At 46.5% G+C, this 14,965-nt stretch overlaps 1 protein-coding gene across 1 annotated transcript; it reads left to right on the top strand.

Annotated features, from left to right (window-relative positions):
- The first annotated feature begins 2,122 nt into the window (after nucleotides 1-2,122).
- Nucleotides 2,123-3,913, top strand: HTR1D (5-hydroxytryptamine receptor 1D). Its single transcript, XM_065927515.1, has one exon. The coding sequence runs from the start codon at nucleotides 2,123-2,125 to the stop codon at nucleotides 3,254-3,256; it is 1,134 nt and encodes a 377-aa protein (XP_065783587.1). The 3' UTR covers nucleotides 3,257-3,913.
- The last annotated feature ends 11,052 nt before the right edge of the window (nucleotides 3,914-14,965 follow it).

The following is a 14,965-nucleotide window of genomic DNA, read 5'->3' as shown; positions in this document are numbered from 1 at the left end:
TTTACTGTTATCTTTCCAGCCACCAGGAACGCCATCCCTCTCGACGTTGACTACTGAGACCCTTCTCCTTAATGGGGGCAACCAATGGAACAACATGCAGTCCTTAAGAATGAAACTGTGGGGACTTCTCTGGTGGTCCAGTGGTTAAGAATCTGCCTTGCAAAACACAGGGGACTCGGGTTTCGAACCCTGGTAGGGGAACTAAGATCCCACCAGCTGCTCGGTACCACCAATAAAGAAAGTGACATCACACTTTTTAGAAAAGCATGTATATATAATATATATTCTGCCTTGCCAGCTCCATCCCAGGGTCCTTGACACTACATGTCTGCCTCCCTTCCTGGGCTGTGAATGCTCTCAGGGCAAGGCCTGTTTGCTAAGTTGAGCTGGAAGAGATAACGATAAATGAATTGTAGGGATTCCTAGTGGAGTTGTAGCATTCCACACAAGATGGGGGGAGACACAGTAGGGTTATTGATGCGGCTAAGGGGTCTTAGCATCCTTCTTCTCAACCCCATACACCCAGGGGCTTCCTGCCAGGCCCTGTGGACTTCAGATACCAGGACTTGCCTGTGTCTCAAATACTGAAACCCAGATTCAAGTCTACAGACACAGAGAAGAAAAGAAAATGATTCTTCAAGATTTTTTTGTGACTTAATTTCCAATTCTCATTTGCAAAGTCAATTTTATTTTTGTATTTAAACTTTCACCATGAAAAAAAGCACAGGATTTTATTTTTGCAGTTAGTTGGGGTTTTTTGTTTTTTCTTTTTGCCACATGGCTCGTGGGATCTTAGTTCCCCAACCAAGGATCAAACCCGGGCCCACAGTCATGAAAGTGGAGGATCTTTACCGCTGGGCCACCAGGGAGTTCCCTGCAGTTCAATTTCTTTCCTTAATGAAAAGGTGTTGTTTCCACTTTTTACTTTAAGAGTCATACATGCTCACTCTAGGAAATTTGGAAAACTCATATGATAAGAAAAAGGTCACCACCGCCCGGTCCCCCAATTCCTAGAGAAATACATGGTAACAGTTTGGTATCTTTCCCAGTGGCCTCTGTGTGTGTGTGTGTGTGTGTGTGTGTGTGTGTGTACACAGTTATTTTGTTTAGTTTCCATTGTTTCTGGATAAATAGGATGATTCCTGATTCACAATGCACAGAGCTAGTTTCACGTACTTGTAAGAAACCTGTGATATGTCCAGCAGCTGTGATCCTTTGCCCACTCTGAGAATTGTGGGGGTGGGGCACCTTGCCTCGCCTGTCTTCTCCAGACCTGTGTGAAAATGCCAGCTTGGCCGCACCACTGCCAGCACTAAACAGCATCCTTTTAACATCATAGTTAATTTCAAACGTCTAAATTGTCCTTCTAGAAACTAACTCTACTTTTTGTCTTTCCTTAACCCCCAGAACTTCTGAACACGTGCCCTTCAGGATGAACCTACAGTCATCTCTTTGTTTTGCCTTCTCCCAGCTCAGGCATTCTTCGAGTCTTGGTAACTGGAATGTTTTGTCTGTTCAGGCTCCAGACGTTAAGTGGGAGAGGAACCAAAGTTAACATCCTCATGACACATGCAGACGAACCTGGGAAAACTGTGAGCTGTTGACTGCACTGCCTCTCTGAACCAGCTGGCACTTCTTTTTGTCTCTAGTTAAAAAAAAAAAAAAAAATCCCCAGGGGCGACCTGAAATCCAGAATATTCTCAGAATAGAATGGAGGAAATTCTTAAGTTCTCATTAAACACATTTATCTCTCAAGCTTTGGATGGAGCCAAAATGCCAAAAGCAAGAATTCCAGAGCGTTGCAGACACTGTTTTGACATCCTGGTAAATGTCTAACAAATCCAGCATGTGTGCTTAACGCCTGATCAGTTGCTGGGCAGAGTTCCAGAACAGTGAGACATCTTGGGGTTCATCTGATTTAGGAAAGACCTTTAACTACCAGGTGGCAGGCACCTCAGTGTTCTTTCAACGGTCGAGTTTTGAGGGCTTTTCGCTGGGTTCTGTTCTGATGGCTGCCTCCCACCAGCGTGAAACAAAAGGATGACCTTATTCTGTGAGCAGGACAGCTGTGAAAGAAGGAGCTGTGTATGTGAAAGTCTGTGGAAAGACAGAGCCACCTAGAATGTCCCCCCCAAACCAGTCAGTAGAAGGGCTTCTGCAGGGGGCTCCCAACAGATCCCTGAATGCCACAGAAACCCCAGGGGCTTGGGACCCGGGGACCCTCCAAGCCCTCAAGATTGCTCTTGCCGTGGTCCTTTCCATCATCACCCTGGCCACAGTCCTTTCCAATGCCTTTGTGCTTACCACCATCTTCCTGACCAAGAAGCTCCATACCCCAGCCAACTGTCTCATTGGCTCCCTGGCCATGACCGACCTCTTGGTTTCCATCCTGGTCATGCCCATCAGCATCGCCTATACCACCACCCACACCTGGAGCTTCGGCCAACTCCTGTGTGACATCTGGCTGTCCTCTGACATCACGTGCTGCACGGCCTCTATCCTGCATCTCTGCGTCATTGCTCTGGACAGGTACTGGGCCATCACGGATGCCCTGGAGTACAGTAAACGCCGGACTGCGGGCCACGCAGCCGCCATGATCGCCATGGTCTGGGCCATCTCGGTCTGCATCTCCATCCCACCCCTCTTTTGGCGGCAGGCCAAAACTCACGAAGAGATGTCGGACTGCCTGGTGAACACGTCTCAGATCTCCTACACTATCTACTCCACCTGTGGGGCCTTCTACATCCCGTCCGTGTTGCTCATCATCCTCTATGGCCGTATCTACATGGCCGCCCGAAACCGCATCCTGAACCCGCCGTCCCTCTACGGGAAGCGCTTCACCACCGCGCATCTCATCACAGGCTCTGCAGGGTCCTCACTGTGCTCACTCAACCCCAGCCTTCACGAGGGGAATTCTCATTCAGCCGGCTCTCCTCTCTTTTTTAACCACGTGAAAATCAAGCTTGCCGATAGTGTCCTGGAACGCAAGAGGATTTCTGCTGCCCGAGAGAGGAAAGCCACAAAAACCCTGGGGATCATTCTGGGGGCCTTTATCGTCTGCTGGCTGCCCTTCTTTGTAGCATCTCTGGTCCTTCCCATCTGCAGAGACTCCTGCTGGATCCACCCAGCACTTTTTGACTTTTTCACCTGGCTAGGCTATCTGAACTCCCTCATCAATCCAATAATCTATACTGTGTTTAACGAAGAGTTTCGGCAAGCGTTTCAGAAAGTTGTCCGTTTCAGGAAAACCTGTTAGTCTTATTTGGTGGTGACTCTTGTTATCCTTTATGTCCTGTAAACCAACTGGAAATTGTCTTTTTTATTTTTCCTGAGAGGGGTTAGTTCCAATATCTTGGGGTTTGGTCCAGTTGATAGAATTGTTCAGCGTTCTTTTTTGCTGTTGTCTTCTAGACTTCTGAGCCACCAAAAGCTGGGTAGCTGTGTGAAAGGGGACAAGACTTCACTTAGTGTAATATTTTCATGGTTCATCCATGTTGGAAAGAATGTGACCTACAGGTTTCTCCATTGATGCAATTCAAACAGAAAGCCAGCTAATTCTGTAGAAAGACCCCAAGCTCAAAATGGGAGGCTTTCTGGTCTACCAGAGTTTTTTTATGGTGCTCTAAAGAGAGTCAGTGAAATGAATGACCTGAGTTGAAACAGAATTGGAGTGGGATGAAGGGTTTCCATTCCATGCGGCGCCTTAGTTGGAAAATAACACCCAAGTATTTCTTGCACTGAGTCCTTCTTAAATTGAATCTCCCTTCGTTGTTCATGAGGAAAGAGTCAGCATCTGAGGTGCCAATGATATAGAGTGATGATACAGAGTGACAGAGAGAGATTTGGAAGCTAGGGGCAGGGGAGTGGATGGCTGGGACCAGATCAGCTACCCATCCTCCTTCTGCACCATCTGAATGTCCTGAAGTTAAAACCCACAATTACCCACCCTGAAGCAGATTGACAGAATTTGCACCTACCAGGCTTTCAATGGAACACCATTCTGAACTTTTTCCTGAATAATTTTTTTATGTCCCATTCTCATTAAAGATCTTAAGGTGTTGAGTCTTGTCAAATAAAAAGCATGAGACATCATTATCAGTAAAGTCTTTGAGTAGTTTTTACCCCCTCCCTGGATGTAGGAACTTTTCAATTCAATTTAGTCTCTAGCATTTATTGAGCACCTACCACATGCCAGGCCCTGTGCCAGAATCCTGGTATTTATTGTTTGATTGGAGTCTGATAACAATGGTGCAAGCTAAGTTGCTTCGGTTGTGACCGTCTCTGTGTGACCCTATGGACTGTAGCCCACCAGGCCCCTCTAAGGGATTCTCCAGGCAATACTGGAGTGGGTTGCCATGCCCTCCTTCAGGGGATCTTCCCAACCCAGGGATCGAACCCCCATCTCTTTACATCTCCTGCATTGCAGGTGGATTCTTTATCACTAGCACCACTTGGGAAGCCCTGTAACAATGGAAGTCAGTATAACATGATGAATGATGCCTCTTCAAATCCAAGTACTACCAATTTCTACCTGGATGACCTTGGACAAATTTCTTAATCTCTCTTTACCTCACGTTCCTCAAATGTAAAATGAGGAAAATAATGGGTGGTTATTGTATGTTTTAATACAGTGGTTGGCACAAGAGCTCTTATCATTTCAGAGATGCAGAAACTCACCTGCCCAAGATTAAGCAACATAAAAATAATAGCTGCTATGTACTGAGTGCCTGCAATGCTCCTCACATACAATTTCTGTCTTGCCTTCCATCTCATTTTATAGATGCAGTAAAGAAACTTGCCTATGATTAGGGAAGGTTTCATAAGGAGGTGACACATCAGATGATGAACCTTTAGGGGATGGGAAACTGAGAAAGGGAAGGTGTGATGAAGCTTCGGGGGAAGTTGGTTTAGAGCAAAAGGAAGGTAGGAAAGGTCATGCCAGATGGAGAAAAGAGCAAGGACAGAGCCTAGGAGGCCCATAAGGCTCCATGGGATCTCTGGGTACATAGCGAAGAGTCAGGAATACAGAATATCAGAAAGGGAGAGATAAGCAGGGAGGCCGAGATTGGGGTAAGGGGAGCACCCAGAGGAGTCTTGTGCTGACCTTTAAGTTTCTGCTTGGCATCTCACAGTGTGTTTGCTGACCATCTGCATCAGAATCTCCCAGGGAGACTCTGTCAACCTTGAATTTCTGGTTCCCAACTCAGACCCACTACATCAGTTAAACCCAGGAACTGGGTTTTAAATAAACCTCTCTTCACGTCTTGCATTAGGTGAATTCTATGCAATAGGTTGTTCCCAGTATTCTATAGTTTCTAAAATGACTGCATTATTGTCTTGCTCCCTCCATGGGAGTGCTCCCTGAGCCCAGAGACACGTCTCTGCACACTCACTCCTCTCCTCTGTTCCCACATGCCCTTCCTGACTTTCCTTGAAGGCTGCACTCTTCCTCACCAACTCTGTCTCACCTAGGGCCATCTTTCTGACCTGGGAGAGATTAGAAAACCAAAGACTGGACAGGGATCTATGTACACACAGTACGTAGCAGTGGTTAAGGGCACAGGCTGTGAGGTCAGAAATACCTGCAGTCGGAGCCCAGTTCTGCCATTATCAGCTCTGTGAGCTGGGGCAAGTCCCTAATCTCTCCATGCTCCGGTTTCTTCATTGGTTAATGGAGTTGTCCATATCTAAGTCATGGGATCTCTGTGAAGATTAGATGAGGCAGTGATTTGCAAAATGCTTCTCACGTAGCACTTAGCCTGACACTAAGTGCTCCGTGAAACGCTGCTGCTGCTAAGTCACTTCAGTTGTGTCCGACTGTGCGACCCCATAGACGGCAGCCCACCAGGCTCCCCCGTCCCTGGGATTCTCCAGGCAAGAACACTGGAGTGGGTTGCCATACCTGTTACTATTTGAGAACTTTGAGTCAGTTCCAAAAGAGGCTCAAATGACACCATTTGAGCCTTCTTTAACTGTCTAGAACAAAAGTTTTTTATTTATTTCAGTTCTGTTCAGTTCAGTCACTCAGTCGTGTCCAACTCTTTGAGACCCCATGGACTACAGCACTCCAGGCCTCCAGGTCCATCACCAACTCCTGGAATTTACTCAGGTTCATGTCCATTGAGTCAGTGATGCCATCCAACCATCGCATCCTCAGTCGTCCCCTTCTCCTCCTGTCCTCAATCTTTCCCAGCATCAGGGTCTTTTCCAATGAATCAGCTCTTCCCATCAGGTGGCCAAAGTATTGGAGTTTCAGCTTCAGCATCAGTCCTTTCAATGAACATCCAGGACTGATCTCCTTTAGGATGGATCTCCTTGCAGTCCAACGGACTCTCAAGAGTCTTCTCCAACACCACAGTTCAAAAGCATCAATTCTTTGGCATTCAGCTTTCTTTATAGTCCAACTCTCACATCCATACATGACTACTGGAAAAACCACAGCCTTGACTAGACAGATCTTTGTTGACAAAGTAATGTCTCTGCTTTATAATATGCTGTCTAGGTTGGTCATAACTTTTCTTCCAAGGAGCAAACGTCTTTTAATTTCATGGCAACAGTCACCATCTGCAGTGATTTTGGAGCCCCCCAAAATAAAGTCAACCACTGTTTCCACTGTTTCCCTATCCATTTGCCATGAAGTGATGGGGTCAGATACCATGATCTTAGTTTTCTGAATGTTGAGCTTTAAGCCAACTTTTTTGCTCTCCTCTTTCACTTTCATCAAGAGGCTCTTTAGTTCTTCTTCACTTTCTGCCATAAGGGTGGTGTCATCTGCATATCTGAGGTTATTGATATTTCTCCCGGCAATCTTGATTCCAGCTTGTGCTTCTTCCAGCCCAGCGTGTCTCATGATGTACTCTGCATAGAAGTTAAAAAAGCAGGGTGAAAATATACAGCCTTGACATACTCCTTTTCCTATTTGGAACCAGTCTGTTGTTCCATGTCCAGTTCTAACTGTTGCTTCCTGACCTGCATACAGATTTCTCAAGAGGCAGGTCAAGTGGTCTGGTATTCCCATCTCTTGAAGAATTTCCCACCGTTTATTGTGATCCACACAGTCAAAGGCTTTGGCATTAGGCTGCACCATATGGGATCTTAGTTCTCTGACCAGAGAGCCAACTTGTGCCCCCTGCAGTGGAAGTCCATTCTTAACCACTGGACCACCAGGGAATTTGGGTAAACCTTTTAAAAACAGCTTTATTGAGATATAATTCATACACCACACAACTCACTCATTTAAAGTGTACAATTCCATGCCTTATTAGTATTTTCATAGAGTTGTGGGACTATCACCACATTCAGTTTCCATCACCCCAAAAAGAAACTCTTCACCCTTTAGCCATCACTGCCCAGCCTCTCTAGTCCTAAGCAGTCAGCAGTTTGTTTTTGCTATAGATGGACTCTTCTGGGTATTTCACAAATGGAATCATACACTATGTCACTTTGTGACTGGCTTCTTTTACTTGGCATAATCTTTTCACAGTTCACCCATATTGTAGCATATATCACTATTACATTTCTTTTTATCGTTAGATAATATTCCATTGTATAACTATACTACTTTTTATTTATTCATTCATTCATCACTGGCTACTATGAATAATAATGCTGCTCTGAAATTTATGGTACAAGCTTTTTGTGGACATATACTTTCATTTCTCTTAGGTATATACCGAGGAGTCGAGCTGCTGGGTCATATGGCTATCTGTGTCTCCCCTTGGAGGGACTGCCAGACTTTTTTCCAAAGTGGTTGCACCATTTTTCATTCTCTTTAGCAGTGTGTGAGAGTTCCAGTTTGTTCTCATCCTCATCTGTACTTGTCACTGTGTGTTTTTTATGATAGCCATTCTAGTGGGTGTGAAATGGTATCTCCTTGTGATGGCTAACTTTAAGAGCCAGATAGTAAATATTTTCAGCTTCACAGGTCATATAACCTCTGTTGTAATTATTCAACTCTGCCACTGTAGCATGAAAACAGTCATAAACAATACGTAAATCGATGAGCTTGGTTGTATTCCAATAAAATGTTATTTACTAAAATAGGTAAGAAGACCTCTGATCCAGAAAAGCAGGTACCCCTTTCCTTCATCTACCTAACCACCTCTACCCCCGTCTCTGGTTTTCTCTATTATATTTATTACTGATGATGATACATATTAGTTCTTGCTTATTGTCTGTCTGCCATCTCTAGAATGTCAGCCTCATAAGGGTGAGGATCTTTACATACCATGATTTGATCTCCAACACACTGAAGTGCCTAGACATGGTAGGTATTCAGTAAATATTTGTTTGTTTGAATGAATGAAATGTCGTTTCCAGGTTTACAAATGACTTCTTCTTAAAGCCTTTGTCTTTAAAGTTTTAAGAGATGGTGACTGGTTCCTGTGGCTGGAACCTCACAAATCATGAGGTTTGGTGTCAGGTAAAGGTCAGTCAGACTCAGGGTGGTTCTGTCCTGAGTGTTGCTAAGCTAAGAGGTGAGGGAGGAGGCTAGGTGACCCCAGTATCCCGCTGGAGCTGGAGCTGGGGCTGAACCCTTAGCCTGCCCTCAGCCCAGCCCCTCTGTCCTGCTCAGATGTCCCCTCCTCCACAGTCTCTACCCAGGGACAGTCAACGGAAAATCCAGCTTAGGAGAAAAATCAATTGTTTTCTGGGTTTGTTAGTATTACCTGAAAATCGCCCGTTTAGAAATCATGCCTGAAGAATTGCACACTAATAAGGTCACATTAATGTCAGATTAAAAATAAACTTGTTTTCCATGACCAGAGAGGAAGCCTGTATTTTGGGGCCTTTCTCCTTCCCCCCTCCCCCAACATCCTTGTCATGCTCCTAATTCTTTCACACTTAGTCACAAACAGACACACGCAGCATGGTGGTGATGATGCCGGGGGAGAGCAGCGCCTAGCCTAGGACAGGAATTCTCTGGTTTCTGATGCACACAAGTGTGGCAGACACTGCAGATGCCCGTCTAGCAGCCAATCCTGCTTCCTCGCTCACAGAACCTCACAGCAGGTCGAACAGCAACATGCCATTTCCCCCAAGAGGTAAATCTTGATTGGTTTAAACCAGTTGGAATACTTCCATCCTCTTTACTAGTGATTGGTCAAGGGATGGACATTGACCCAGTTCTGGCCAATGGGATATAAGTAGGGACACCAGCTGGTCAGATCTGCCAGGGAGGAGGGGGTTCCCAGGATCTGCAAATTTAGGTAAAAAATGGAAAAGTACCTGGCAAACTGGGACAAAATTGTTATGCAAGGTATAAGGGGAAACTAACACAACATCGTAAGTCAACTATACTTCAATTTTTAAAATTAATAAATAAAAAGATATAAGGGGAATTTGCTAGTGGCTTTGGGAAAGATACTTCTTATAGGAAAAGAGAGACATGCAAGGGAAAAAAGGTTCTTCCTGCTTAAGGGCTGTCTGGTGAGGATGGGAAGCTTAGGCAGTCATCCCGTGACCCTGCAGGAAAACATTGTGGATGCCCTGAAGATGGCAGAGGAGAAAGAGCGACATCCTTGACTGAATCACCGAGGTACCAAGGCATCCCTGGAACCAGCTGTTGCAGATTACTTGTTAAGTGAGTAGTGACCATCCTGTAACAGTAACACTGTTCGCTGGATTCTTCTGTTACTTGCCTCTGATCACGTCCAGACAGACAGCAGGAGGACACACCTCTTTCTTGCTATTCGGTCCTCCCAGAGGCTGGATGGCAGCGAGGTTGGGCAGCACTCTCAGACTGGCACGGGGTTGGTGTCCTGAGCAGGGATCTGGGGACAGCCAGAGGATGTTTCTCAGTGTGAGCCAGTCCGTGGGGTAAATAGCTGATGCTCACTGGCTGCTGCGAGAGGTGACCCAGGGATTTCCAGTGCATCACGAGTACTCTCTGAGGTCCACGGGCTCAGAGAGGAGGACTGCTCTGAGGTCACACTCACATTAACTAGTCTGAATCGAGGTCCGTCCCATCCAGAGTGCATACTCTTTTCTTTCTCTTCACAACACTGTCTTGGTTACATCTCGAAGAAGGGATACGTCTTAGAACATTCTTGGTGACAAGGAGATCAGTGGCCAGGAGATGCCCAGGCCATCTTGGTCAGCACTGACTGATCTTCCCTCTGGCCCAAATCTGATTTCTGGTAACTTCCACTTGCCTGTGGCTTTTTTTTTTATATATATAATATTATTTATTTATTTTTGGTTGTGCTGGGTTTTTGTTGCTGCTTGAGTGGTTTTCTCTAGTTTTGGCGATGGGGGCTTCTTTCTAGTTGCAGTCCATGGGTGTCTCATTGCAGTATTGTCTCTTGTTTCAAGCTCTAGGGTTTTCGGGCTTCAGTAGTTATGGCACATGGGTTCAGTAGTTTTGGCTCCTGAACTCTAGAGCAAGGGCTCAATAGCTGTGGTACACGGGCTTAGTTGCTCCACATGTGGGATCTTCCTGCACCAGGGATCGAACCCATGTCTCTTGCGCTGGCAGTGGGAGTCTTTACCGCTGAGCCACCAGGGAAGCCCTGCCTGTCCCTATCTTGACTTTCTGAAACCTGGAGGCCAGAGATGTGTCTCCTCAGGCCGATCAGCCTCATGTCTCATCATGACTTAACCCAGGAAGGAATCAAAGCATGACTTCTAGTCAAACTAAAAGTGCCAAGTCTTTTCTTTTAAATATGTATTCATGTATTTGACTGTGTCGAGTCTTAGCTGTGGCATGCACAAGGGCTGCTCTCCAGCTGTGCACTTGGGCTCCATGGTGTGGGCCCAGCAGTCGTGGTGTCCAGGCTCAGGTGCCCTGTGGTGTGTGGAACCTTAGTCCCCGGATCAGGAATCAAATCTGTGTGCCCTACATTGCAAGGTCAATTCTGAACCACTGGGTCACCAGGGAAGTTCCTCAAAATGCCAAGTGTTTATCCACGTCTAGTGTTTTTTATCTGCCCGCACTCTCCCACCCCCAACCCCTGACTCTATCGCTGTACAATTGAGCCCAAGGGGAGGACTTTTCACTGATCCATGTTACACTTCTTGTAGATTCCTACACATTGTTCTGAAGATTAAGTGGGTTTTGAATCCTGATTATTTCAGCCTCTATATTTGCTCTCTCTCCCAGCTTTGTGTGATCCTTGTAGTAAATGCATCCCAAATATTAACCAACTTTTACATCTACTGGGGACAGGGTCAAGGCCCTTGGACGAGCTTCTTCAGGCTAGGATCGCTAAACATAAGAAGGATACATCTTCTGGCAAAGGTATTGGTACTACACCTCCTTTTTCAGAATTCTCCAGAGAAATGGAACAAATAGGACGTGCATTTATATAAAAGGAGATTTATTTCAAGGAATCGACTTATGTAATTGTGGAGGCTTGATGAATCCAAAATCTGATGGGGAGGCCAACAGGCTGGAGATTCAGACCAAAGAGTCCCACCTTGTGGACTTCCCAGGTGATCCAGCGGCTAAGACTCTGCGCTCCGAATGCAGGGGGCCCAGGTTCAATCCCTGGTCAGGAAACTAGATCTCACATGCTTCAGCTGAAAGATCTCACGTACTGCAATGAAAATCAAAGATCCTATGTGCCACAACTAAACTGGTACAGCCAACTAAGTAAATAAATAAACAATTTTTTTAGAAAGTTGCACCTTGAGTCTAAAGGCAGTCTGCTGTAGAAGAGCCAGGGTTGCTGATGAAGTCCAAAGGCCATCTTCCTAAGAAGTCACTCTTGCTTTTGTTTTATTTGGGCTTTAAACTGATTGAATAAGGCCCACCCACATTATGGAGGGCAATCTGCTTTTCTCAAAGTCCACTGGCTTAAACGTCCATCTCATCCAAAAAGAACCTCACGGAAACATCCAGAGTAATGTTTGACTGACTATCTGGGCACTGTGGTCCTGACAAGCAGACATGGAGAGTTCACCCCACCCGCCTTGCTTCCCCAGCCAGGCTCCCTGACAGCAGACACTCTGACCTCTGTCCTCTGATCAGACCTTGAGCCCCACAGGGACTGTCATTGATCTTTGTACTCTCAGTACCTGGCACACAGCCAGTGCTCAACTGATGATAACAATAGCCAGCATTTATTGAGCTCTTACTGTGTACGCAGGTACAGCCCTAAGTGTTTTATGAGTGTTAACTCATTTAACCTGCATGCAGATGGTCCAAATCCCAGAAGTTCTGAGAGGTTAGATAATTTGCCCAGCGTCACACTGCTAGTTAGTGACAGTGAAGTGTCCGATTCTTTGTGACCCCATGGGCTGTAGCCCATCAGGCTCCTCTGTCCATGGAATTTTCCAGGCAAGAATAATGGAGTGGATTGCCGTTTCCTACTCCAGGGGGGTCTTCCCAACCCAGGGATCGAACCTGCATCTCTTGTATCTACTGCACTGGCAGGCAGATTCTTTACCAACAGCGTCACCTGGGAAGCTAGTTAGCGGTAGAGCCCGAATTCTGGCCCTACAGTTGTAACTCAAGAGTTCACACTCAACCCCAGTGGATGTGTCCAGGGCCAAATTGGCATGTGGTTGTGAGGGGAAAGCACAGGCTTGAGGATCAGACAGATGGGGCTACATAAGCCAGCTCTTCCACTGCTTGTTTACTATCTTCCTGAGCCTTGGTTTGCTCTGTACAGCACAGGTAATGATAACGCTGGCCTCACAGGGTGGTTGAGACCTGACTCAGTGTCCAGGACTGTGGCATTCAAAGCCAGGCAGACTATTGGGACTTCCCTGGTAACCCAGGGAAGCTAAACTTGGTTAAATTGGCTAAAACTCTCCCAATGCAGGCAGCCCGGGTTTCATCCCTGATCAGGAAACTAATCCATATTCCACAATAAGGAGTTCATATGCCACAACTAAAGATTACACATGCCACAACTTAAAAGATCCCGCATGCTGCAACTAAGACCCAGCACAGCCAAATAAATAAATATTTAAAACAAAACAGAAGCAGGGAGAATACTGAATGAGCCTGGGCCATGGTTTACTCATGAGGAATTTTCACTGAGCACCTGCTGTGTTTCAGATGCTTTACATACATCTTCGTATTTAATCTTCGCATCAACTCTGGGAGGAGTCTGTGTCGTTATCCCCCTTCTTGCAGATGAGGAAATGGAGTTCAGAGCGCTCGTGCGTCACATAACAGACTAGGATTTTTCCCATTGTCCTTAGATATTACAAAGCCCATGCTCTTCCCCAGGGTCCCCTGCAGTCCGCTCCCAGGGTCACAAAGAACCTCAGGGATCATAAACTCAAGGGACTAAGGCTCAGAATGGTTAAGTAACCTGCACAGTCATAAGTGCCCGAAGCTGACTGGTGTGAGATGACTAGGAGGTATGGGGACTGGTGACTGGGGCTCATATGCCCTGACCTAAGGTGGCAGCCACCACTCATCTCCTATGACCTCTCCCAGGCAGAAATACACCAGCTCTACTCACTCTGAAGAGAATAAGGAATTGGGATTTTTCTATGCAATTCCCTTATTTTTAAATGTTGACAACTAGTTTAAAAACAAACCACTGTGCAACTATCCAGACCGCAAATCAAACCCGAGGGCCCGATCTGGCCCCTGGGCCACCATGCGGCAACCTCCGAACCTCCCCCGGCTATTGGTTAATGTTTGTACCCTGGACAGCAGTTGGATCCCTCACAGGGCTTACGGTTTATCTGGGGACCAAAGTGCATGAGCAGATTAGAGAGCCAGACAGCCTGTTCACCACTGCACTGTCCTATAACCCATCCTGTGTCCGCCCCCTCGGCTTCCTCAGATGCCAAACTCAAACACAGGAAGGGCTGGCTTGTGGTTGGAGGAGGAGGGCAGTGCCCTGGTTACCTGCGCCTGGCAAGGAGCAGATGCAAGCGCTCCTCTGGAGTCTTAGGACAGTGCATTTACCTCCGTCCCCAGGGTCCCCTGCATTCTGCTCCCAGGGGCAAGGGCAGAGAATCCAAACCTGGAGAATATCAGACGGGAGGGGACCTTCAAGGTCATCCAGGACAACCCCAATCAAACCACTAGCATCAAAGCGTGCAGGCATGCTAAGCTGCTTCAGTCATGTCCGACTCTTTGAGACCCCACGGACTGTAGCCCGCCAGGCTCTTCTGTCCAGGGGTTCTCCAGGCAAGAATACAGGAGTGGGTTGCCATGCCCTCCTCCAACATCAAAACAGCAGTGCACGTTTTGGTTGCTTTACCTTCTTCATCTGCCAACAACTTGGTGAGGCAGGAACTCCTTATCCCCATTCTGCAGCTGGGGAGACTGAGACTCAGAACGGCGAAGTGAGTTACACAGCAATTAAATGGCAAAGCCAGGATAAACATCTAGGTGTGCCAAGAATCAGAATTGCTAACTATCAGCCTACACAGCCTCCCGGAGCCACAGTACTGCTAGCTGCTCAACTCCTTCCCATTCCTACCAAGTTATCCTGGAGCCTCTGCTTACACGTCCAGTGACGGGTGCTCACTCCCTCTCTGTGTTTTTAACCACAGCTATACTCACCCAGCACAAAATAGGCCCTGGGCCTTGCACTAGGCATTTAAAAAATATTTCGTATCGTTCTTTCCTTGCAACAGTCCTGTGTACCCCACATTATACCCATTTTACAGATGAGTGAACCAAGGCTTGCCATGATGAAGACACTTGTCCAAGGTTACAAACACACAGCCAGTGGGAACTCTGTGGTGACCTAGATGGATGGGATGGGAGCGGGGTGGGAGGGAGATCCCACAGTGAGGGGATATATGTTTGTATGTAACTAATTCACCTGGTGGTACAGCAGAGGCTGGCACATCCTTGCAGAGCAACTATACTCTATTTTTAAAAAATGTCTAGTTAGGCACAGACTGGGATTTAAATTCAGGTCTGTTCTTTTTTTTCTAGCTCAGACTGAAAACTTCTTTTGGTTAGGGGGGAGAAATATCTGTCCCCTTGAAGTAGCAGCCCTTATTCCTAGTTCTCCCAGTTCTTTTCCCCAGATGCCCTCTCCAG

The sequence above is a fragment of the Muntiacus reevesi genome, chromosome 3 (genome assembly GCF_963930625.1).
Source record: "Muntiacus reevesi chromosome 3, mMunRee1.1, whole genome shotgun sequence".
Classification (NCBI taxonomy): Eukaryota; Metazoa; Chordata; class Mammalia; order Artiodactyla; family Cervidae; genus Muntiacus; species Muntiacus reevesi.
The sequence above is the reverse complement of the archived record's forward strand: the minus strand, read 5'-3'. Positions and strand labels throughout refer to the sequence as shown.